Here is a 27,063-nt window from a genome sequence, read left to right on the forward strand (position 1 = left end):
CAAAGTTAATGAAATACCATAAGTAAAAATGGTAATATTATAGTCATGGTGGAATTATTCTAAGTGCTGTTCAATTATTGGTTGTATTGAATTAAACTTAGTACAATTTTATTAGTGCTGTTACAACTTAAACTGTACAAGTATAAGAAATGTGAAATGAAATAGTTTTTAGTTTTGTACAATTTTGTTCTTACATTCTTCTAAGTATTTAGAAGTTCTCTGACAGTTTAACTGCATGATTTGCTGTTCTTAAACATTCTTTATTATAGGAATAATTTTTCAATATAGTTTTCACCGAAGGTTCATTAAAAGGGTAATTTATCTATAACCATTTTCTCAGTTTCTAAGTTATATTTTTATTTTGATGTAATCCTCTTTTTACTTGCTTCAATTATTTCAGTTTTTTTTATTAAATGATAGTGTTTGTGTTGGCTATCTTATTGGTTAATGGATTAGGTCCAAGTTTTAAGCAGTATTTCTATAAGAAAGCTTTCCAAAAGAGATGTTTTTCTTTCCTTTAAAAGGTAAAGTGATTAATCATCGTGTTCCTAAGGGTAAGCTAGTTAAATTAACTGGAAACTAAAATCTTTTGTTAAACTTTTTTACATTTTTTTTTGGGTGGTACTGGGGTTCCTGGAAACCCTTCTACTTCCAGGCTACACTCTCAGACCTATTTTATACTTTTTTATGGAAACAGGGTCTCTTAAGCCAGTGCAGTTGCCTTCGAACCTGCGTGATCCTCCTGTCTCTGCCTCCCAAGCGCGGGGATTGCAAGCGTGCGCCACCACGCCCGGCAAACTTTTTCACATTTTAATTTATTTTTTCTTTTATATGTGTTTTATTTATTTATTTATTTTTTATTTTTTTTTGTGGTACTGGGGTTCCTGGAAGCCCTTCTACCTCCGGGCTACACTCCCATACCTATTTTTACATTTTTATTTGCAAACAGGGTCTCCTAAGCCAGCGCCGCACGGCTGGCTTCGAACCTGCGCGATCCTCCTGTCTCTGCCTCCCAAGCGCGGGGATTACAAGCGTGCGCCACCACGCCCGGCTTTTATATGTGTTTTAAATTATTATATAATTTCTTTTGTAATTTTATTCAATATATGTAAAGATAAAGCAGAAATACTATTTTATGTACTAAGTTTTAATAAAGTTAAACATGGATGAATATTGAGCATAGACTGTATATTATATGACTTAAGGCATCATTACTACTTTTGTTGAGAACCATAATGGTATTGTTTATCTTAACACAATTCTTATCCATTAAGACACATACTGAATATTTACAAGGTAATGATATGATACCAAGGAATTATTAAAAAATGTTTTTGAAATGCCTATAATTCCAGTACTTGGGAGGTCGAGACAGGAGGATCACAAGTTTGAGGCCAGCCTTAGCAATTTAGGCCTTTTAGTTACGTGCACACGTGTGCATGTACACACGTGCACACGTGGACACAAACAGACACGATTTCAAATTAAAAAATTAAATAAGGCTGGAGAGTGTAGCTCAGAAGTAGAATGTACCTGGGTTCGAGCCCCAGGACCCTACCCCAAAATTTTTTAAGGAAAACAATGGGAAAGGGTAAATGTCTGACAAGAAATTGATATTTAGAATATATAATAGATATCATATATTATAAATATATATTATAAATATTATAAACATAGAATAACATTCTATATTTAGAATAAAGACCTCAAACAGCTCAACAGCAAAAAATAAAGAGTTTGGACAAATAGCAAGAAATGGGTGAATGACCCAAATAGACATTTCTCAAAAGAAGATATATGCAAAGGCCAATTATTTTATATACTTTTATTGGTGCATTATAGTCCCATATCCTGATGGAAATTCACAGTGCTAGTGATATACCTGCACAGAGCACTTGGTGGACTTTCCCCTGCGCCCTTCCCATGCCCCCCTTTCCCATACAGGATATTGAGATTGACACTGATATTCTCACATATATACGGTATCAAAGGAAGTGATTCCCTCATGATCCTTCCTCTGCCCCTCTTCCCTAGACTGCCTCCTTGGTTCCACTGGAGTTTCTATCTCATTATCCAAAGTCTCTCTGTATCCCAGTTATTCCTTAGCTTTCACATATGAGAGCAAACATATGACCCTTCACTTTCTGTGACTGGCTAATCTCAGTATTCCCCAGGTCTGTCCATTTACCTGAAAATTGCATAATTTTGTTCTCCTTTATTGCTGAGTAGAATTCCACTGTGTGTATATCCCATAGTTTTGTAATCTGTTCATCTGTGGATGGACACCCAGATTGGTTCCCTATTTTGGCTATTATGAATTGTGCTGCTGTAATCATGGACCCTTTGGAAAGGTACTCAGGAGTGGTAGAGCTGGATCATATTGTGGATTCATTCCCAGTTTTCTGAGGAATCTCCACACTGATTCCCATAGTGGCTGAACTAATTTGCAATCCCCCCAACAGAGTATGAGAGTTCCTATTTTCCCACATCCTTGCCAGCATTTATTATTGTTTGATTTCTTGATGATTGCCATTCTGATTGGGGTTACATGGAATCTCAGTGTAGTTTTGATTAGTATCTCCCTGATTGCTAATGATGTTGAATATTTTTTCATATATTTATTGCCCATTTTATTATTTTATTTGTGAAGTGTTTGTTTAGTTCACTTGCCCATTTCTTGATTGTGGGTTTTTTTTTTTTTTTTGTGGTACTGGGGTTCCTGGAAGCCCTTCTACCTCCGGGCTACACTCCCAGACCTATTTTTACATTTTTATTTGGAAACAGGGTCTCCTAAGCCAGCACGCACGGCTGGCTTTGAACCTGCGTGATCCTCCTGTCTCTGCCTCCCATGCGCAGTGATTACAAGTTTGCGCCACCACGCCCAGCCAATTGGTTTTTTTTTTTTTAAGTGTTAAGTCTTTTAACTATGCAAAGGGCCAATTATATTAAATGTTTAATGCCATGAATCATCAGGGAAATACAAATCAGTATCACAATGAGGTATCATCTCACTCCAGTTAGAATGGCTTTTGTCAAAAAGACAAGACAAAGCAGAAAAACCTTTGACAACCCCAAAACAACAAGTATGTGGCAGATGGGGAACTCTCAAACATTGTTGGTGCCATTATGGGAAACTGTGCTGAGATTCCTCAAGAAACCAGAACTACCACATGAACCAGCAGCCTCACTGCTGTGTCTGTAAAGAAAGGAATTCGAATCAGTGTGTCGAAGGGACATATGTGTTAACATCTTTTATTGTGTGGTACTGGGAATTGAACCCAGGGGTGTTTTTACTTCTGTACCACAGCCCCGGCCCTATTTTTTACTTTTTAAATGTTGAAGCAGGGTCTCACTAAGTTCCTGAGGGCCTCGCTAAGTTGCTGAGGCTGGCCTCAAACTTGCTATCCACTTGTGTTAGCTTCCCAAGTACTGGGATTACATGTGTGGGCCACTGTGCCCACTTTTGCTCACATCTGTGTCACAGCGGTTTTTATAATAGCAAAGATACAGAACCAATTTAAATGCATACCAGCTGATGAATTAAGAAAATGTGGTATGTAGATATGTGATCGACTATTAGTCATAAAAAATGAAATTCTGCCTTTTGTAGCAATATGAGAGGAACTGTAAATAGATCATTTTGTTAAAGGAAATAGGTACAGAAAGAAAAATACTGCATGTTCTCATATGTGAAAGCTAAAAAAAATCTCATAAAAAGAGAAAATTGAATACTGGTTATCAGAGGCAGGGAGGAGTGTGTGGAAAGCAGAATGAATGAAGGATAGGGATGCAGGAGGATGGGAAAAATAACTTCTGATTTTCTGTAGCACAGTAGAATATCTATGGTTGATAAAATTTAATTGAATATTTAAAAATAGCTAGTGGAGAGGAATTTGAATGTTCCAAACAGAGATGTGATAAATGTCTGAGAAGACTGATAATGTAAATTACTCTGATCTAATCATTATGCCTTGTATACACATGTATCAAAGTCTCATCCTATATCCCACAAGTGTGAACAATTACTACATGTCAATTAAAAGTAGAAATATATTTTATTTATTTATTTTTTTTATGGTGCTAGGGATGGAACCCAGAGGCTTTCTACCTCCGGGCTACACTCCCAGAGCTATTTTCTATTTTATTTGGGAACAGGGTCTCACTAAGTTGCTGAGAGCCTCACTAAGTAGCTGAGGCTGGCTTCGAACCTGTGCAATCCTCCTGTCTCAGCCTCCCAAGTACTGGGACCACAAGCGTGCGCCACTATACCCAGCTAGAAATATATTTTTAAAAGAGAAAAAAGTGCCGGGCATGGTGGCGCTCACTTGTAATCCCCACGCTTGGGAGGCGGAGACAGGAGGGTCACACAGGTTCAAAGCCAGCCGCGCTGGTTTTAGAGACCCTGTTTCTCTGTCGCCTTAGCATGCAATGCTATCACAATATTTTAAGTCATTTTGGTAAGCACATTGGTGGTTTTTTTGTTAATTTATTTTTGTTTTTGTACTAGAGTTGAGCTCAGAGCTAAGATATACCCACATACCTTTTTATTTGAGACAGAGTCTACCACGTTGCTGAGTCTTCCTAAACTGCTGAAGATGGTCTCCAACCTGCAATCAGCCTCCCAAGAACTGAAATTGCAGGCATGCACCACCCCATCTGGCCACATTGTTGTTTTCATATGCTAATGACTCATGACATAATAATATTTTTATTCATTTGTGTATCCTCTTCAGTGAAATATTGTTCTCTTGCCCATTTTCTACTTGTTTTGTTTGTATTACTATTGAATTTTGAGAGTTCTTCATGTATTCTAGACACCAGTCCTTTGCCAGGTATTTTTGCCATTCTGCCATCTTCATAGTGTCCTCTACACAGCAAGTGTTTCCAATTCTGATGAGGTATAATTGATTAAATATTCTCATTCATTATCATTGAGAAACATAATTTTAATTGTCAAAAATATTTGGATGTGAGTCCGACGCGGTGGCTCACACTTGTAATCCCAGTATTTGGGAGGCTGAGACAGGAGGATCGTGGTTTGAGGACAGCCTCAGCTACTACTTAGGCCCTTTGCAACTCAGTGAGACCCTGTTTCAAAATCAAGAATAAAAAATAGGGCTGGGAGTGTAGCTCAGAGGTAAGATGCCTCTGGGTTCCATCCCCAGTACTGCAAAAAAAAAAAAAAAAAAAAAAAAAAAAAGATGTGAGCTGGGCATGGTGGTGCATGTTTGTAATCCCAGCATTTGGAAGGCAGAAACTGGATTATTGCAGTTCGCGGACAACCTCAGCTACTTGGTGAGGCCCTTCACAACTCAGTGAGAACCTGTTTAAAAAATAAAAAGTCTAAACATTAGCACTGGGGGTGCGGCTCAGAGGTAGTGCCCTGGATTCTATCCCTGGTACTGCAAAAAAAAAAAAAAAAAAAAAAAAAAAATATATATATATATATATATATATATATATATTATATGCATGCATGACTATATCACTTTGAATCTTAATACAATGTATAATTAGAGTGCAACAGTAAAAACAAAAGTTCTAATCAGAATCATGGGGTTTTTATTTGTAAAATAGGGATATAGGGATAATATAGTGTGTGTCTACACACACACACACACACACACACATATATATATATATATATCTTAGTACTTAATGTTATATTTCTATGTTGGTTATATTTAATGAAAATTAAATTGGAAAATGTTTCTATTTTAGATTTCCATATTATTTTTCTATCATTTAGAGAAATATTGATTTATTTCCTCTCTTGCATAGAACGGAAAGATGCTGAAGGGTGGGAGACTGTTCAGAGAGGAAGGCCTGTTCGTTCTCGATCAACAGCATTGATGTCAAAAGTTTCATTAGGAACAGAAGCCATACGGTCAAAAGATGACAGCGATAAGGAAAATGTATGTCTTTTACCTGAGGAAAGTGTACAGAAAGGTGAATTTGTTGGAGATGGACCTTCTCATACTGTAGAACCTCGGCCCAAGGACCCAGTACACTCTTCTGATCATCCTCTTACTGAAAGACAGGTAATACAGATCGAACATCTTTTAACTGCTTTTTTTATTTATTTATTTTTTTGGTGGTACTGGGGTTCCTGGCAGCCCTTCTACCTTCGGGCTACACTCCCAGACCTATTTTTACATTTTTATTTGGAAACAGGGTCTCCTAAGCCAGCGCGCGCGGCTGGCTTCAAACCTGCACGATCCTCCTGCCCCCCAAGCACGGGGATTACAAGCGTGTGCCACCACGCCCGGCTTAACTGCCTTTTTTAAAGGGGTCTGTGTCTCCTGAAATGTCTCATCTTTCTACTTAATTTTAACCTGTTATTTTGAAACATCTGAGAACTACAGAAGAGTTGCAAGTCTAGAAGAGAGAATTCTCTCACACCACATTATCTAGATTCACAAGTTAACATTTGCCTCATTTTTTATTTTCTTGAGCTACATCAAACACACTTGATATACTAAACATTTGAGGTTAATGTGCAAATGTCGTGATCATTCACCTTTAAATACTATGGCATGCCTTTGGCCCACTGCCTGGGTGCAGCGCCACGGGCGGAGGAGGGCACCCGACTGCGGCTCCAGCTCCCTAGCAGGGCCCCCGGGCAGCGTGGCCCACTTGGCCATGGCAGGTTGCAGGATACTTGCTGCCGAGGCTTCCTGCCCCAAGTCCGGGGCTGCCACACTCCCTTGGTCACTGCAGCCTTCCCTGGCCTCCTGGGCTCCCTCAACGCCAGCCTTGGCCTTCCAAGATGGCTCAGCACCCGCACGGCGGCCAGTAGGCCTCGGCACCTAGACACGGGCCTGCCTGCATGGCCTTCCCCTGCCCCTGTCTTGCAGTGCTGTCCTAGACCTGACTCCAGAGGTATCCGATGATGAAAATGGAGGAAGGACCGTATCTCTGCTGAGAGCAGGCCCACCCGCAGGTGTTCTTTTGAATAAGAGAACGAGAAGCAGTTTGGCCTCGTACCTGTGCTAATCTGGACATTTCCTTAGTTTTGAACCATGAAGTTCCTTTCTCAGTCCTGTGGAGGATCGGGCTGATGTAACCACTCCTTTTGGGGGCCTTGTACGTCTGTGGAGTCCTAACTATCCTCTCTCAGGGCCGAAGGCCTCTACTCAGGGCCAGATGGGAAAATCTCACTGGCTATATGTGCACCCGCTAGCCCTCCTTCCCTTTAGGACAGCTCTCTCTTTCCCCTCAGAGATTGTCCATATCCTGTAAGCGAACGGGAATTTCTGTGGGAAATCCCAGAAAAGCTTGACTGGATATTTTCCATGGACTTCTTTCCTTTGAACATGCAGGATGTTCTATGCTGAGACCTGGACCATTGTGATTCTCAGAATGCAAAGCAGTTAGAGGCCAGAACGCGGGGTGTGTGATCTCTTCCTGCACATGGAGGGAGGCTGGGCAGGGAACCAGCTGCTAAGTTCATTCTTCCGTATACCTCTATAAGCCATCATGGGAATCACCAGCAACCAGCTTCCTGCCCTGAAATTTCTATCCCGTGACAAATCCGAGGTGAAAACCTACACCCATCCTGATGCTCTGTATCACATGTTTGAGGCCCTCTCCAGCCTTCACGTGCTGCTTCCAAACTATATGATGGAGATGCTTTATTCCTACAAGAGTGAAGAGGACAAAAGAAAATGTGAAATGCCCGAATTCTTTGGTCTAGAGAAGATCTAAGCAAGACACCAGTTTCCAAAGGAGATTAATATGCCCCCGAAGCCAAGCAGAATGCCCTCATGGAAAAGAAAAACCCTCAACAATGTAAGTGAAGGGTGGAGGAAATGCCACTTATGGAAGAAAAACATAAAGGAGCCTCCAATGTGTACGATCATTGTCAGATGGCTGAAGAAGAACATGAACCCACTGAGGATCTGAAGTCGGTGATGCAGAGGCTGTCAATGTTCGGCCCAATTCGCTCAGTCACTGCTGCGGCCGACAAAGTGTAGTAGTGCTGTTTAAGGACATCACTCCGCTTGTAATGCCATGAATGTCTTTCAAAGCAGGACCAAGGGCACAGTGTTCCAGTGTTCCTGGCAACATTGATTCATGTCAAAACATAGAGCTGGATGGCGACCGAGAAAAGCGGGGCTTAAGAGTCCCGCTAACAACCAATCTCCATTACCACAAAAAGAGCGCCTTTCATAGCCAGAAAACACCATCACCAGAAAAACAAAAAAACCACCAGGCTCCAGAGAGAAAGCGGACTGAGAACAGAGCTCAGGGCCACAGAGGAGACACACGCGCCCGAGGATGCGGCAGCAGCGCCATACTGCCGGCGGCAGCGGAGAACTCAGCGGACGGCTACAGCAAGCCGAGGTGAGCCGATGCGGAACAGCCAGGCGGGATCTTTCGGCGCAGACAGCATTTAAAGCTCCCAGTGGCTGAGCTCAGCACACGCTGCAGGGATTCAGAGTGGAAATCAAAACCAGAGAAGAAAAAATACGCCAGCCTCATGGCCGAGGGCGTGGCAGAGGCGCCATATTGCCACCGGCGGCGGCAGCAGCAGTGAATTCACCGAGTCCAGTACAGCTACATCTACGTACTCAAGAACAGTGAGTCAAATTGCGGGCCACAGAGGAGAAATCCCAGTATTGTGCCTCCTGGGACTTGACCCAGTGAGGGAGTGGTGGTGGCAGAGATATCACACCATAGGAGAGCGTGCAACCTGGCACCCCCCATAGTTTAAAGCAGCCTCTATCGACTCCCTGGGTCGGAGACTCTGTGATACAACCCAGTAAAGGAGTAGTAGGGTCTGAGATACTACAGACTCGAGATCCAGAGCACCTTAAGTGAAGCCATAGTGACCCAAGGGAAGAACCCAGAGAAGGCACAAACCTCCGAAATCATGGGAAAGAGGAATAACACTGAAGTAATGAATGTGCACAACCCCACAACATCAGAACCTGATAAAACAGAAAATCAGAGATTTCTAGAAGATCAAATCAGGAAAATAACTGTAGAAATAATAGAGGTGCTTCGAAAAGAACTCAGAGAGAGCCAAAAAGAGATAAAGGATGCAATTAATGAAGTAAAGGCCTCAATTCAAAGCACAAACAACCGATTAGACCACATGGAGAACAGAATCTCGCTCTTAGAAGATGAGCAATCCAAAAATGAACGCATAGTTTCTAATCTAGAAAAAGATATCCAACAGCAGGAATCTGACATTGAAGAAATATGGGCCCATCTTAAGAGAGCTAACCTAAGAATAATTGGAATAGAGGAGGGAAAAGAAAGTGATACCAAAGGGATCAACAATCTCTTCAAGGAAGTAATAGCAGAAAATTTTCCAAATATAGAGCAAGAGGTTGATACACAGATCCAGGACACTTATAGAACTCCCTTTAGACAGGATCCGAGAAGAGGATCCCCACGCCATATAATTGTCAAAATGACCAATGTGGAAGCCAAGCAGAGAATCTTAAAGGCAACAAAAACAAAGGGCCAAGTGACATTCAGAGGCAAACCAATTAGAATCACTCCAGACTTCCCAAACCAAGTCATGAGAGCCAGAAGGGCTTGGAGTAACATATTCCAAACTCTGAAAGAAAACAACTTCCAGCCAAAAATTTCCTATCCAGCAAAACTTTCTATCAAATTAGATGGAGAAATAAGAAGCTTCCATGACAAACAGAAACTGAAGGAATTTATGTCTTCAAAACCAGCACTAGAGAAAATACTCAAAGAGATTAACTACAAAGAAGAAATAGGTAACACACTCCAGAACTAGAGAAACAAGATTTTCCATCCAACAGACAACTAAGATTGGTTATCTGTGGAGATTCATTATTTATGTTAGTCTTTTACCTATCTCTAAAGGGTATTGTTTGCCTTTATTGTTGTTAATTTTTAGGATTTCTAGTTGGAACATTAATATACCTTCAGATATAGCATTTGGAAATATTTTATCCCATTCTATTAGTAACTTTTAACTCTGTTTACATTGTCTTTGGATATACAATATTTTCTTTTATTTTTTAGGGAGTTTGTATATTCTTCTGTTGCCTGTGCCATTGAAATCATATCCAAGAAATCACTGCCAATTTCAATGTTGTGAGGTTTTATGACCCAGATTTTCTCCTAAAAGTTTATAGTCTTAAGATTTATATTTAGGTCTTTTATCTATTTTGAGTTAATACTTGTATATGGGATTAGGTAAAGGTCCAATTTTATTCTTTTCCATGTAACTATTATTTTTCAACAATATTTAGTTAAAAGATTATTATTTCTACCACCAAATCTTCGTGGAAACCTTGTCAAAAATAACTTGACAATATAGGGAAGAAGTTAGCTCTAGGCTTGTATTTAACTCCAATGGTCTATATATCTGCCTTTAGAACAGTACTACACTGTTTCAATTATTGTAGCTTTATATGGTTTGAAATTAGAAAATATACATCTTCTAGCTTTGTTTTTGCTTCGAGATTGTTTTGGGTATCTAGAGTCCATATTCCATATCAGGATAGATTTTTTTCTGAAAAATAAATATATGATAGTTTCACCTAAAAAAAAAGAAAAAAATATTCTCTGGTAAGAAAGAAAGCAAAAAGAAATATTGAAATGTTATCTTTAAGTCATCAAAAGCTTGGTATCAGACAAATGAAACTGTTATGTGAGATTATCATTTTTAATTTTGGATAAATTGCTATAATACTAGATGTCAACCACTAAGCCAAGCATGGGAGGGAGGGATGGGGAGAGAATGGGGTGGGGATCGGGTGGGGGCTGACTGGGCGATGTGTGCATGTATGTCTACAAAAGTTTGTATCCCACTATGATGTATGAATACAGTGCACCAATAAAATAAAATAAAAAAAAAAACAAAAAAAACATAGAGCTTTTTCAAGAAAAAGAGAATACAGAGCCTAAGGAACACAATAAGAAAACTGGAAAAAACACCATCAGTAGCTACCAAGCTACACACAGGAAAGTTGCAGTGCCTTCTGGATATGTAGAACCTACCTGAAACTTCTAAATTCTGAACAAAAAATGCTCAACTCTGGTGAATGAAGTAGCTGTAATTACTGATCTGCTTACAAAATTAAACCAGAGACATTAAAAAAATAGGAAAAAGCTGGGCGTGGTGGCGTACGCTTGTAATCTCCGCGCTTGGGAGGCGGAGACAGGAGGATCGCGCAGGTTCAAAGCCAGCCACGCTGGTTTAAGAGACCCTGTTTCTAAATTAAAAAGTACAAAAATAGGTCTGGGAGTGTAGCCCAGTGGTAGAAGGGTTTCCAGGAACCCCAGTACCACCACCACCAAAAAAAAAAGGAATAAAATTAAATAAATACTATGGCATGCCTTTTCAAAGAACAAAGGGATTATTACATAACCATATTATAATTTCAAAATTCAGGCAGTATGATTTTTTATATAACATTATATACTTAAATTCTATATTCAGAATTTTTGTTGTCCCAGTTATTTCTTTGCAGACTTTTTTCCTGATTAAAGATTCAGTGTAGAACCACATAGTATTCTTGGTTTTGTTTCTTTAATATTTTTCATTGGGAACAGTTCCTCAGCCTATCTTTGTCTTTCATGATATTAAGAGTTAAAAGAATACATTGCAGGGTACTTTTATGTCTTTTTCATTCATTGTTTCTCTGATTCAGTTTTGCTTATGTTTGTCTGACAGGGTTGTGATTGTACTTAGTGTTAAATCTAGAGGCATATGATAGGCAGCTGGACTAGATTTGTTGCTAACCTTGATTACTAGGTGAAGGTAGTGTCTTCCACGTTGGGTGTGGTAGTGTATGCCTATAATCCCAGTATCTGGGAGGCTGAGACAGGAGGATTACAGGTTCTTGGCCAGCATCAGCAACTTAGTGAGGCCCCCTGCAACTTAGTTAGATGCTCTTTCAAACTAAAAAATTAAATAGGGCTGGCGGTACAGCTTAGGTTTCATCTCCAGTACCAAAACAAAACAAAAAGATATTATCTTTCAGCTTCATTTAGAGTATTATTAAAAATGGTACAATGCTTTTTTACTAATGATAATATTTAATTCTTAAACTCAATATTTCTTCTGTTGATGTAGTTGAAGTTTATGAACTCATATCCCTTTAGATATTTACTTATATAAAGGCTCACGTTCAGTAGGTATAATTTTATGTAAGATGACTTATGCGTTGGGCGTGGTGGCACATGCTTGTAATCCCAGTGCTTCGTAGGCTGAGACAGGAGGCTCACAGGTTCAGGGCCAGCCTTGGCAATTCATTGAGACCCTCAGCAACTTAGACTCTGTTTCAAAATAAAGAATAAAACAAAGGGCCGGGGTTATAGCTCTATAGCTCTGAGGTAGAATGCCCCAGGGTTCAATCCCCAGTACTGCAAAAAAAAAAAAAAAAAAAGATATATTCTCAAAATTATGCTGGTTTCATTTGGTTAATAAATTTATATGATAATGAGTTTTTAGGATTAACCATAAATAAAATTTCTGAACAATTAAACTGTTGCTAAATGTATCAGTATAAAAGTTTTTTGCTGATGGTAGCCAAGTTGATGATAATTGTTTTCTCTCATTCTAAAAATGGAATTAGCATGTTTGTCTTTTCTCAACATTATAGTTCAGCTTTGCTTTTGTTACACAAGTGATACTGCCTTTTTCTTTTCTTTTTTTTCTATTTTGCATTGAGGATCGAACCGAGGGGCATTCTACCTCCAAGCTATACCCTCAGTCTTATTTTTTTTTATTTTGAAACGGTCTCATTAAGTTGCTGAGGCTGGCCTCAAACCTGTGATCTGCCTGTCTCAGCTTCCCAAGTACTGGGATTATAGGCGTGTTGCTATCATACTTGGCTTGACATTATCTTCTTAATAAAAAAAATTGACTATTGTAAATATCAGCAATGCTAATATGAAAATTGCCAAGAAGATAATAAACAATGGTAACTAACATATAAATTTATATTGATAATAATATAAACAGTGTGATACAATTTAAATAATGTTTATGTTAAAATCAACACTTTGGGATACTTTAAGTTCTCACCAATAGTAGACTTTCTAAAGTAGTTTATAACACTTGTCCATGTTTAATATTTGTATAAATATTTAACAAATTGAGGGGTTATGGCCCCTGTAATATTTATCTTGTGCTTATTTAAGAAGCACTATAATTTTCCTTCTTTTTTTTTTGTTATTGGAGATTGAGCCCAGGGATATTCTACCTCTGCCACAGCCATAGCTCTTTTTATTTTTATTTTTAATTTGGAAACAAGGTCTCTTGTAGAGAACAAGTTTTATATTTTTTAGTAAAATTATACTTGTGATTAGATTTCTTTGTGGGTTATATATTCACTAAGAACCAGCCTACTAAAGGAGAGTATAACTGTTTAATTTCCAAGAATACTTAAATGCAAGAGGTATGTAAAAAAATGTATGCCTTTTTCCTTTTCTTGCACTTGAAATATACAAAAAAGATTATTGAGTGGTCTGGCAGCCAGTTAAGTATTATTTCACACTTTATAGGTTAAGCAGAACCAGCTTTCTACAGTAAAATAGTTTTTTTTTTCTATTATTTCTGATTCATTCTATCTATATGCTTTGTTAGTTCACAGTGAGTACATTGGATGTCAAGAATTCTGGCAGTAGTCAAGACAGTTCATTGCAAACTTCTGAAATACCTGCTGTTCACATTGATACAGAACGTGTTACAATTACTGAGCAAGTTGAGACACCTCCTTTACAAAGAAATGAAGATACATTTCCAGCAGAGAAAACAAGGATAGAAAGTGAAATGGACCCTTCTGATATTTCAAATGTGAGTGCTGCTAACTTGGTAAGAACAACTTATCAGAAATATATTACATATATCAAAAAGCCATACACTCTGAAAACTTTATTATTTATTACTTTATACTTTACAAAGCAGGTTTTTACAAGGAATTTCAGATACATTATTTCATTTTAACACATTTATTCTTAGAATAATTTTTTGATGTAGATTAGATTCTGTTTTGTAGAGGAAGAAAATAAAGCTAAGAGATTTAAAAACTTGTTCAAGCCGGGCGTGGAGGCGCACGCTTGTAATCCCCGCGCTTGGGAGGCTGTGACAGGGGGATCGCGGAGGTTTAAAGCCAGCCTCAGCTACTTAGTGAGGCTCTCAGCAACTTAGTGAGACCCTGTTTCCAAATAAAATACAAAATAGGTCTGGGAGTATAGCCCGGAGGTAGGAAGCCTCTGGGTTCCACCCCAGTGCCACACACACACACACACAAAACCCCCCACAAAACCCAAACAAACAACTTGTTCAAAATCATTCAGTTTGTGTATAATTTTATCAAATGAACTTTAGCCCAGAATTAAGAAACTAAACCTACCATCCGTGTCCCTTGTTCTGGGTTTGATCTTCAACACTGCAAAATAGAAAAATAAAAGAGAAGTTAACCCTATTATGATTAAGTCTTCCATGCAACATCTGACATTATGATAGGTGGGAAATGTTGCCTGGTGTACTTAGTTTTAAAAATTCTCTTTACAGAGTAATTTAGCTATTCTAAACTTGCTTGAAGTTGATGAGATTGATTTACCACCCTTATCCCAGAATCTCTAATAGGCATTATGTATAGATTTATGTTTTTGGAAGATTTCTTGTTTCTGCCCATCTCTTCCTACAGCTCATTTTAGTATTAACATACTTGACCCTGGGGGGATAATCCAGAATAGATCAGAGTAGTTTCAGAATTTTATGTAAATGAAATTATATAATATTTCCTTGATTTCTTTCTCTTATTGTAGTTATTTTGAGGTTTATCCATGTAGATGTTTATTCATAATTCATTTTTTCATCATCTTTAGTGGTATTGTGTTGTGTACATGTAACACAGTGTGTATTTGTTCATTTAATCCCCCAAACAAAAGACATTTGAGTTGCCTCTAGTTTTTTGATCATTTGCAATGGCATAGACATTTGTGTACACATTTGAATGAATTGATGGTATCATTTCTCTTGGGCAAATACCCAGATCACTTTTGTTGTAGTATTGTTCAGGTTTCCTATAACCCTACTAATTTTTCATCATGCCCAGCATGGAGTTTACTTTCTTTCATACCTTTTTCTAGCTTTATTAAATGATCTTTATTCATGGTGACTTTTTTTTGCCATAAAATCTATGTATATGTTATGAATACATATTTTCTTTTGACTAAGTAGATCCTTTTCTTATAATCTGTATCTTTATATTTAAATTAGGTTTCTTATCAGAAGAATGTTCTTTGTTGGTCTTGCTTTTTATCCCATTGGTCAGTCTCTGCTGTTACTTGAGAGTGTTTAGACTATTTCAATGTAACATACTAATTGATATGGTTTGTTTAAATCTACCAACTGACTGGTTTTTCCTTTGATCCATCATCTTTGTTTCCCCCAAATTTGATTTTTATCTCCTTTGTTGCCTTGACAACAATAGCTCTTTGTTTTATTATTTCATTTTTTTGTTTTAGAGTTTATAGTATATATCATTAACTTCTTATGGTGTTTTATTAATTGATCATTCTCAAGCATGTTATTTGTATTCTAATACATATTTTTAAGTTAGGTATATATGTGCTCAGAATATTTTGTTACCTTTATGGCATTTGTAGTTACTGTGGTCCCATTATAGTATACTATTTAGTGAGCATATTTGATCTGTACCTGTTTTGAATTTGGTATTTAAGTGAAATTCATACTTTCATTAATAACACCTGTTATTTATATAACTTTACAGTTTCTCATACACAGCAGTATGGTAAAGAAGGTAAGTCATGGATTATTGTTCCATTTTATGGAATAATAAATAGGCTCTTGGTTTTAAGAAACAGCATTCTAAGTTGCAGAGTTAGGAAGTGGTTGAGTCTATGTTCGACCAGGTTTTATGCTTCTAGATTAATGCTTATTTTCTATTTGTACTGTAGAATTCATGATTAGACTACCAAGAAGAATTGATTACTTTTCATACAGTGAAAATTTTTTGTTTTTACCTCTGTAGTCCATGGCAGAGGTTCTTGCAAAGAAAGAAGAGCTAGCAGATCGTCTAGAAAAGGCCAACGAAGAAGCCATTGCCAGTGCAATTGCTGAAGAAGAACAGTTAACTAGAGAGATTGAAGCTGAAGAGAACAATGACATTAACCTTGAAACCGACGACAGTGACTTTTCTGTGAGATTTTAGAATTTTTAACACAGTCATTCATCACTCTACAGTCTTGCTTAAAATTTTTAAAAAATTATGTAATAATAATTGTTATTCTCATGGTGATTTAGACATGATAAATAATAGCAAATCTTAATATCTTACCATCACTAAGTATTTTTATACATATGATTGATAAGATGGAAGTTGTTATTCTCATTGTGTAAATCAAGAAATTGAGTCTCACAGAAAGTAATAGTTGAATATTATTAAAATTACAATTTATAGAGATTGAAGAAGACTCTAGTAAGATAGTTAACGTTTTGTAGTTAACCGGAAGTAGCAAATGAGGGCGGGCATGGTGGTGCACACTTGTGATCCCAGCATTCATGAGGCTCAGATGGAAGGATCGCGGTTTGCAGACAGCCTCAGCTACTTAGCGAGGCTCTTCACAACTCAGTGAGACTCTGTTTCAAAAAATTTAAAAAAAATCTAAAAAAGAGCTGGGGGTGTAGCTTGGAGGTAGAATGCTCCTGGGTTCCATACCCGGCACACACAAAAAAAAAAAGCAAAAAAAGGAAGTAGCAAATGATTCATTATCTTTCTGTTACTAAGTACTTAGGATATATATGTTGATGAAAAGGATTTGTTAAAGAATAAAAGTAATTTTTAGTTTTATGTTTTATATATTTTTGTATTAAGTATAATGTTTAATAAAGAATCTTGAGCTCAGCTGATATTATATATTAGATGCATTTATTTAGTAATAGTTTGAGGCCAGTATGTTTCTTTCTTTTGAAATTTTTTTCATTTGTCTCTGTTAACAGCTAGTAGGTTTTTATAATGTATAGGTTATGGTGTTTTAATTCGGTAATTATTGTGACTACACAAAGTATATAAATCTTTCTGGTTTTAAACTTATTTAATGAAGTACATTAATGAAAGGTAAAAAAGCTTCATATGTAGTTCATTTTTGAGGTTATAATAATTATGTCCAAAAATTTGCATTTCACTCTCTCTCATTACATTTTAGGCCAGCATGGGCAGTGGGAGTGTATCCTTCTGTGGTATGTCTATGGACTGGAATGATGTTCTTGCAGACTATGAAGGTATTTTATGTGGGACACGTGTGCATTTGTTGTGTGGATACAATAGATTATCTCATTATATGCAGTTTCTTTATAAAATACTTTGAGGTGGGAATGCTGTAGATTTTTAAAATTCTGTTCTTCAGAATTATGTGGTTAGTGGTTTTCTTTCTTTCTTTCTTTCTTTCTTTCTTTCTTTCTTTCTTTCTTTCTTTCTTTCTTTCTTTCTTTCTTTCTTTTTTTAACAGCTCGTGAATCTTGGCGCCAAAACACATCCTGGGGGGATATGGTGGAAGAAGAACCTGCTAGACCTCCAGGGCATGGAATTCACATGCATGAAAAACTTTCTTCACCATCTCGCAAAAGGTATGGTGTTTTTGTATGTGTATGGTTCTGGGATTGAACCCAAGAACATTCGACTTGTGAGCTATGTTCCCAGCCCTTTCTTCATTTTTATTTTGAAATAGGGTCTCACTAAGTTGCTGATGCCAGCCTCTAACATGCAGTCTCCCTCTCTCAGCCTTCCAGGTACTGGGATACAGGGTGCGCTAGCATTCCTGGCTGAGGTCTGGTCTTTGAAAGTTAATTTGGAATATTTCACAGGAGGGAAACTTGCCACTCTATTATTAAATAGAGTTGCCAAATGACCTTTTTTGGCATATTGCTTCAGCATGGTTCTAGACCAATTGAAAAGTGAAAATACTTGCCTGAAATACTAGGCCAAATCGAATTCTATATACTTTAAAACCTTTGAAGTCTAAAGATTATTATTTTTGACTCATGTAAACATTTGTATCTCTTGTTCATCTGTTTGTATTAATAGAACAATTGCAGAATCTAAGAAGAAACATGAAGAAAAGCAAATGAAAGCACAGCAGCTAAGGGAAAAGTTACGTGAAGAGAAAACATTGAAGCTTCAGAAATTGTTAGAAAGGGTGAGTTTTTATTTTTGGAAAATATGATAGTCCTAAAAAGAAGTATGAAAATAATTACATTTCTTAGTAAATAAAAGTATTTCTGTCTTTTGAGTTACATATTGTTAACTATTTAAAAAAGGAATTTGTCTTTCTTAAGCAATTTTCTAAATTGATATTTTTCAAGGGCTGGCATGGATCTTTGAAGCTGAACCTTGTCTTTTGCCATTTTCATTGTAAGGTTTCCTTGGTTCAGCTTGTCCAAAGTGTAGAATGACCCTATAGTATAGTTTTCAGGCTAAGATTGTTAGGTTTCTTTTTCTTTTCTTTTTACTTTTTTGTGATATTGGGGATTCTGAGGATTGAACACAAGGGCATTCTACCTCCAAGCTATTCATGGTGTGTGTGTGTGTGTGTGTGTGTGTGTGTGTGTGTTTTACTGGGGATTGAACACAAGGGCATTCTACCTTGTAGCTATAGCCCTAGTCCTTTTGTTTTGTTTTGTTTTGTTTTGTTTTGTTTTGTTTTGCATTACTGGGGATTGAACCCAGGGGCATTCTACCTCCAAGCTACACTTATACACCATATTTTTTATTATTTATTTATTTGGTGGTACTTGGGATGGAACTCAGAGGCTTTCTAGCTCCGGTCAGGGGCATTCTACCTCCAAGCTACACTTATACACCATATTTTTTAGTATGTATGTATGTATTTATTTGGTGGTACTTGGGGTGGAACTCAGAGGCTTTCTACCGCCGGGCTATGATCCCAGACCTATTTTATATTTTATTTGGAAACAGGGTGTCACTAAGTTGCTGAGAGCCTTACTAAGTAGCTGAGACTGGCTTATTCTTTATTTTGAAACAGGGCCTCACTAAGTAGCTAAGGCTGACTGTGAACCAGTGATTCTCCTGTCTCAGCCTCTCAAATACTGGGATTATAAGTGTGTGCCATCACTTTCAGCTTCTCAGCCCTTTTTTTTTTTTTAATTAAATTTGAAACAGGGTCTTACTAAGTTGCTGATGGCCACACTAAATTGCTGAGACTATCCTTGAATTATCCTTCTTTCTCAGCCTCCCAAGTGCTAGGATTACAGGCTTGTGCTGCCATACCCAGTTCCTGAGGTTGGTGTTGAACCTGTGAATCTCCTGTCTCAGCCTTCCAAGTACTGGGATTACAGGCATGCTTCAAAACACTTGGCTTTATTTTATACTTAAAGACACACATAGGGTAGGTGTAAAGGAACAGAAAAAGGTATCCATGTAAATTTTAAGCAAAGTAAAAGAGGTGACCTTACTTATATCTAATAATATAGTCTGTAAGTTGAAAGCATCACTAAATAATGATGAGTTAATTTATATTTATATCAAACTTCAGAGCACCTATTTTTATAGCGCAAACGACAGATCTGCAACGAGCAATTAATGCAAAATAACAGTATGTCCTACATTCATTAATAGATAGAATATCCAGGTAGAATATCAGTGAGGAAATAGCTGACTTGAATAACAAAGAGGAATAGATGACTGAATAGACATACTCAAAATTTTCCACCCCACAGCACCAGAGTACTCATTTTTCTCAAGTACACATGGAACATTCTTCAGGAATAGATCACTTGTTAGGTCACAAAACAAGTCTTTAGGAATTTATGAAAATAATATACCATGCATTTTCTCAGATCACAGTGAAATCAGTGACAGAAAGAATACATGAAAATTGATAAAAATGTGTAAAGTAAACATGACACTATTGAACAACTACTTGGAAGTGGGGAGAGGGATGGGATGAAGAGGGAACCATACCAAGAGATGTGTGCATGTATAAATTTGTCAATTTGAATCTCACCATGATGTGTAATTATTATTAAAATTTACAATAAAATTCTAAAAAAGAAATCAAAGAATTTAAATAATATTTTGAAGCAAGTAAATACTTAAACTTGTGGGATTTAGCAAATGTAGTACTAAAAGGGATGTTTATGGAGATAAATATCTACATTAAAAAAGTAACACGATTTTAGCCAGACATGGTGGTGCACATTTGTAATCCCAGTACTCGGGAGGCTGAGGCAGGAGGATCAGGGTTTGTGGCCAGCCCCAGCTACTTAGTGAGGCTCTCCACAACTTAGTGACACCATGTTTCAAAACTAAGAATAAACAATCAAAAGATTAGCCTGGGGGGTGTTGCTTAGAGATAGAATGCCTAGCATACCACATACATACAACACACACACACACACACACACACACACACACACACACGCATGCACAAGAAACAAGATTCTTTTTTTTTGCCTGCTTTATTTTTATTTATTTTTAATTTTTTTATTGGTGCACTGTATTCATACATGATAATGGGATAAAAATAATACTTTTGTAGACATACATGCACACATCGCCCAGTTAGCTCCTACCCGATCCCCACCCGGTTCCCTCCCCATCCCTCCTTCCCATGCTTGGCTTATTGGTTGACATCTAGTATTATAGCAATTTATCCAATATTAACGTTGATAATCTCACATAACTGCTTCATTTGTCTGATACCAAGCTTTTGATGACTTTAAGATAACATTTCAATATTTCTTTTTGCTTTCTTTCTTACCAGAGAATATTTCTTTCTTTTTCTTTTTTAAGGTGAAACTATCATATATTTATTTATTTATTTTTCACAAAAAATCTATCCTAATATGGAATATGGACTCTAGATACCCAAAACAATCTTGAAAAATAACAAAGCTAGAAGATGTATATTTTCTGATTTCAACCTTATAAAGCTACAATAATTGAAACAGTGTAGTAAAGTGTTATAAAGGCAGATATATAAACCATTGGAGTTAAATAAAAGTCTAGAGATAAATTCTTCCATATATTGTCAAGTTATTTTTGACAAGGTTTCCACGAACATTTGGTGGGGGGAAATAATAATCTTTTAACTAAATATTGTTGAAAAATAATAAAATTACATGAAAAAGAATAAAATTGGACCCTTACCTAATCCCATATGCAAATATTAACTCAAAATAGATAAAAGACCTAAATATAAGTCTTAAGACTATAAACTTTTAGAAGAAAATCTGGGTCATAAAACCTCACAGCATTGAAACTGGCAGTGATTTCTTGGATATGATTTCTAGGGCACAGGCAACAGAAGGGTAAACAAACTCCCTAAAAAATAAAAAAAATATTGTATATCCAAAGACAATGTAAACAGAGTTAAAAGTTACTGATAGAATGGGATAAAATATTTCCAAATGCTATATCTGAAGGTATATTAATATTCCACGTCGAAATCCTAAAAATTAGCAACAATAAAAGCAAACAATACAATTTAGAGATAGGTAAAAGACTAACATAAATGATGAATCTCCAAAGATAACCAATCTTAGTTGTCTGTTGGATGGAAAATCTTGTTTCTCTGGTTCTGGTTTGTGTTACCTATTTCTTCTCTGTAGTTAATCTCTTTGAGTATTTTCTCTAGCGCTGGTTTTGAAGACATAAATTCCTTCAGTTTCTGTTTGTCATGGAAGCTTCTTATTTCCCCATCTAATTTGATAGAAAGTTTTGCTGGGTAGGAAATTTTTGGCTGGAAGTTGTTTTCTTTCAGAGTTTGGAATATGTTACTCCAAGCCCTTCTGGCTCTCTTGACTTGGTTTGGGAAGTCTGGAGTGATTCTAATCGGTTTGCCTCTGAATGTCACTTGGCCCTTTGTTTTTGTTGCCTTTAAGATTCTCTGCTTGGCTTCCACATTGGTCATTTTGACAATTATGTGGCGTGGGGATCCTCTTCTCTGATCCTCTCTAAAGGGAGTTCTATAAGTTTCCTGGACCTGTGTATTGACCTCTTGCTCTATGTTTGGAAATGTTCCTGTTATTATTTCTTTGAAGATATTACTTATCCCTTTGGTTTCACCTTCTTTTCCCTCCTCTATTCCAATTATTCTTAGGTTAGCTCTCTTAAAATGGGCCCATATTTCTTCAATATCAGACTCCTGCTTCGGATTTTTTTTTTTCTAAATTAGAAACTATGCGTTCATTTTTTGAATGATCTTCTAAGATCAAGATTCTATTCTCCATGTGGTCTAGTCGGTTGTTTGTACTTTGAATTGAGGCCTTTACTTCATTAATTGCATCCTTTATCTCTTTTTGGCTCTCTCTGAATTTTTTTCAAAACACCTCTATTATTTCTACAGTTATTTTCCTGATTTGATCTTCTAGAAATCTCTGAATTTCTGTTTTATCAGGTTCTGATGTTGTGGGGTTGTGGGCATTCATCGCTCCATTGTTATTCCTCTTTCCCATGATTTTGGAAGTTTGTGCCTTCTCTGGGTTCTTCCCTGGGTCACTACGACTTCACTTAAGGTGCTCTGGATCTTGAGTCTGTGGTATCTCAGTCCCCACTCCTCTGTACTGGGTTGTATTGCAGAGTCTCAGACCCAGGGAGTCAATCGAAGTTACTTTAGACCATGGGGGGGTGCCAGGTTGGGCGTTCTCCTATGGTGTGATATCTCTGCCACCGCCACTCCCCCACTGGGTCAAGTCCCTGGTAGTACAGTACTGAGATTTCTCCTCCAGGGCCCTCAATTTGACTCACTGTTTTTGAGTGCGCAGATGGAGCTGTAGTGGACTCGGTGAATTCGCTGCTGCTGCCGCCAGTGACAATATGGCACCGCTGCCATGCCCTCAGCCTTGAGGCTGGTGTATTTCTTCTCTGTTTTTGAACTCTGCTCTGAGTCCCTGCAGGGTGCGCTGAGCCCAGCCCCTGGGAGCCTTAGATGCTCCCTGTGCCGAGAAATCTGCTGAATCCCGCCCGGCTGTTCCTCAGCCGCTCACCTCGGCTCGCTGTCCGCCGCTCCTCTCTGGAGCCTGGTGGGCTGTTGAGTGCGTTGGTCTGGTGCTGTCCGGTGAGCTCGTCGCTGCCGCCGGCCGTAAGGGGCTGCTGCTGCATCCTCGGGCGTGAGGCCGGCGTATCTCCTCTGTGGCTCTGGGCTCCATTCTGAGTTCCCCTCCTCTCTGGAGCCTGGTGCTGCAAGAAAAGATGGCTCCCGTGCCGTTCCGCGGCGCGGCTCCGGCTGCAGCACTGCGGTCTGGTTTCTTTCTGGTGCTTCGTTTTTCCAGCCCTCTTTTTCTCTGTCCCTTGTAATTACATTTTTTTTTCTCTGCTGATGGTGTTTTCTGGCTATGAAAGGCGCTGAGTTTGTGGTAATAGAGATTGGTTGTTAGCGGGGCTTGTAAGCCCCGCTTTTCTCTTTCGCTATCTTCTTAGAAGTCAAGAAACAAGATTCTAATAAGCCTCATTTTTCAACTAAAGGAACTAGAAGGGACAAATTAGATGTAAAGTTAGCACATTCATTTCCAAATATCTTCTTACTTTTTAAATGTAGGCATTTATCTCTAAATATCCCTCTTAGTGGAAGTAAATGAAATACAGTATAGAAAAAAAATTGAAAAAAGTTAACAAAACTCAAGTTTTATTTTTTGAAACATAAAATCAAGAAGCCCTTAGCTAGTCAAGAAGAAATGAGAGAAGATTCAGAATCAGAAATGAAAGTGGAGTTATTAGAGTAAATAACAAAGAGTCATGGGGACTATTATGGACAATTATATGCCACTTATAGAACTTTAAGAAATTTTATTTTTTTTAATTACCTTATCTCTGGTTGTCTGTTAAAGTAGCACAAAATAGACTAGTACAGCTATATATAAAACTCATAACTAACATCATAATAAATTAGAAAATAATTGAAAAATGTTAAATCTAATATGTGGTGAAAGGCAAGGATGGCCACTCTCTCTACTTTTTGGAAAGTACCAGCAATAAGAAAAACCAATGATATGCTTTAAATTGTAATTACAATGATCTTTTTGTAGATGACATGGTCATATACATAGAAAATCTTAAAGACAGCTGTACCTGGTGGCAAACGCATGTAATCCCAGTACTGGAGAGACTGACCGAGACAGGAGGGATTGCATGTTTGTAGCCAGCCTCAGTAATTTATCAAGGCCCTCCACAACTTCAATCCTCTTTCAAAATAAGAAATAAAATAGGGCTGAGGACATAGCTCAAAGGTAGAGAGCCCTTGGGTTCAATCCACAGTAAGATACACACATGCACACACACACACACATGAAAATTAAGTGTTTATGAGCATGTGGAGAATGGAACCCTTATAGGCTTCTAGGGGGTATGTAAATTAGTCCAACTATTATGGTCATCAATATTCAGTTTTCTTAAAAAGTATAATAGACAAGAAGCTACCATATGGTCTGGCAGTCCTTTTGCTGTGTGTGTGTATGTGTTTGTGTGTGTGTGTCTATGTCTATTTATGTGTGTGTTCAGAGGAACTAAGATCAGGATCAGAAAGAAATACTTGCAAGTCCATGCTCACTGTAGCATGATATAGGAAAAAAAAACTGTTGACAGATAAAAAGGAAAGTATGCAGATGTGATATGTTTATATATCTCTTCTCTATATAAGTATGTATGAATATTAAGCCTTAGTATAAATTTCTGCCATTTGTGGCAACATGGGTGGAACAATAGGGTATTAAGCTAAGTGAAATAAGGCAGAAGAACTACTTTGTGATCGTGTTTACTTGTGGAATCTAAGTTTGTCACATTCTTAGAAGAAAACAGTCCAATCAAAATGGGCAAGTGAACTAAATAGACACTTTACAAAAGAAAAAATAGGAATGGCCAAAAATGTATAAAAAATGTTCAGCATCGTTAGCAATCAGAGAGGTGCAAATCAAAACTACTATGAGATTTCACTTAACCCCCATTAGAATGGCAGTTGTTAAAACCACAAACAATTGCTTCCAAAGATGTGGAGAGTAGGACTCTGATACACTGTTGGTGGGGTTGCAAATTAGTGCAGCCACTTTGGAAAACAGTGTGAAAGATTCTCAGAAGAAGGGAATGAACCTACCTTATGACCCAGTTACGCTACTCCTAGGTATCTACCCAAAAGAATGGAAACCAAAGTACCAGAGTAATGCATGCATATCTATGTTTATAGCTATGCACTTCACAATTGCCAAGCTCTGGAACTAGCTGAAATGTCTGTCAACAAATGAATGGATTACAAAACTGTGGGATATATAAAAAATGGAATTCTACTAAGCCATAAAGAAGATCAAAAGTATGTCATTTGCAGGAAAATGGATGGAACTGGAGAGCATTATGCTAAGTGAGATTAGTCCATCATAAAAAGTGAGAAGTCAGATATTCTCCCTCATATGCAGAAGCTAGGAAGAAACTGAGGCATAGGAGGGGACTCCAGACAAAGGAGGAGAAACCTTAGTTGAATGAAGAAGGGGATCTAATGGGGGAGAGGGGAGGGAGGAAGAGGGAAAAATCTCAGTGGACATGAAGTGCATATACGAACTTATCAAAGCAGTCACTGCTGTAAGTTCAGGAAGGAGGGGAGGGTAAGGGAATGTGGGAATGGGGCAGGGTTCAATGAGTACTGTGCATGTATGCCTCTATCACCCTGAACTTCATCAAGATGTATGATTATAATGCACCAATGAAAGAGAAAAAGAGATGATTGCACGGGCTGGTAGCAGGGGTAAAATGGGATGTTGTTGGTTAAAGGTATAGTGTCAGTTATTCAAGATGATTAATTTCTAGAAATATAATGTACAGCTTAGGACTGTAGTTAACAACAACAACAACAACAACAACAACAAAACAGTGAAAAACCAAAATGCCATAGGAAAATTGGGGTATAGTCTTGGAATATAAAGATATTTTTATTATAAAATTTATTAATGTAATGTGATATAAACTAAAATAAATTTTAAAAAGCATAATTTTCAACAAAAACAAAAAAAGAGATCAGGTTTGTTTGAATAAAGGGCACTAATTATGTTTACAGAAGAGAGTCTTAGTGTTTAGAGGAGTGTAAATACCAGTTAGGGGTATAGTGGACCCTGGGCTTTGGAGAAGGCCAACCCAATTTCAATCCTAATTTTCCCATGTAGTAAGTTATACTCTGGGCTGGCGTGGTGGTGCACACTTGTTATCCCAGCGCTTTTGTACACACTCGTGTAATTACATAGAGGCCTCAGTTCCTATTTTGCTATATACTAGAACTTTCAATTCTTTGTTAAGTGGCCTTTCCACAGTCTAGGAGTCTTCATGGCAGAGCTGGTGGGTTTTCCACAGAAAGTAATCTGAGATGGGGAGAGAGAAGAGTGGGATGGAAAACACAAGAGAGTTCATAAAATGGAAGCTATTCTGTCTTTATATTATGACTTTTGTTGTCTTCTTTTGGTCATAATACTGATACAGTGGGAAAGGGGATTGTTTAAGGCTTTTAATACAAAGTGCTGTGTATTGCTGGGAACCATACTGCATAGTATTAAGTACCAAGTATAGTGTGTCAAAAAAAAAAAAAAAATCTATGACTGGGGCTACAGAATGCAGCCCAGTGGTAGAGAGCTTGCCTCCTGTGCACTAGGCCCGGGGTTCAATCATCATTACTGCAAAAAAATAAATAAATAAATAAATAAAAAGAAAAAAAGAGCCATATGACCATTACACTGTAGTTATGGGTGAGTATTGCTGTTACCTTTTGGTATATGAATGGATAAGATGCATATTAATTGTAATTTGACCAGATAATATAACTGTTTATAAAAATGAGCTGAATAACATTAGCTTCCTAGTAGAATAGTTAAATTTATGGGAAGTAGAAGAAAATTTTGCAATTTTTTTATCTTAATCTTAAGAATTTGTAGTTTAGAATGAATACAGCTATGAAAAGCAGTATTCATGTTGTGAGATTCTAGAAGAGTTAATATGCTGCAGGTGGTGGCATATGCCTGTAATCCCAGTACTTGAGAGGCTGAGACAGGAGGATTGAATGTTTGAGGACAGCCTCAGCAAGTAGCAAGACCCTGTTTCAAAAACA

General features: G+C 37.5%; 1 protein-coding gene and 1 pseudogene across 3 annotated transcripts in view; both read left to right on the top strand.

Moving 5' to 3' along the window:
* SCAPER (S-phase cyclin A associated protein in the ER) overlaps positions 1-27,063 on the top strand; it is a gene marked incomplete at both ends in the record, with an annotated part of 288,797 nt that overhangs the window by 15,980 nt on the left and 245,754 nt on the right. Inside the window, 6 exons of one of the 2 annotated variants that reach the window (XM_080692276.1) lie at positions 5,782-6,041; positions 13,586-13,813; positions 16,002-16,169; positions 17,176-17,251; positions 17,479-17,596; positions 18,054-18,165. In XM_080692276.1, the coding sequence (XP_080548402.1) occupies positions 5,782-6,041; positions 13,586-13,813; positions 16,002-16,169; positions 17,176-17,251; positions 17,479-17,596; positions 18,054-18,165 (962 nt within the window). The remainder of the gene's footprint in view (positions 1-5,781; positions 6,042-13,585; positions 13,814-16,001; positions 16,170-17,175; positions 17,252-17,478; positions 17,597-18,053; positions 18,166-27,063) is intronic. The other variant, XM_080692277.1, reaches the window with a different exon arrangement.
* LOC308261029 (testis expressed protein 56-like) lies at positions 7,480-11,676 on the top strand (annotated as a pseudogene). Its single transcript has 2 exons — positions 7,480-8,125; positions 11,669-11,676. The product of its transcript is annotated as a testis expressed protein 56-like (transcript).

The sequence above is a fragment of the Muscardinus avellanarius genome (genome assembly GCF_963383645.1).
Source record: "Muscardinus avellanarius genome assembly, chromosome: 3".
Classification (NCBI taxonomy): domain Eukaryota; kingdom Metazoa; phylum Chordata; class Mammalia; order Rodentia; family Gliridae; genus Muscardinus; species Muscardinus avellanarius.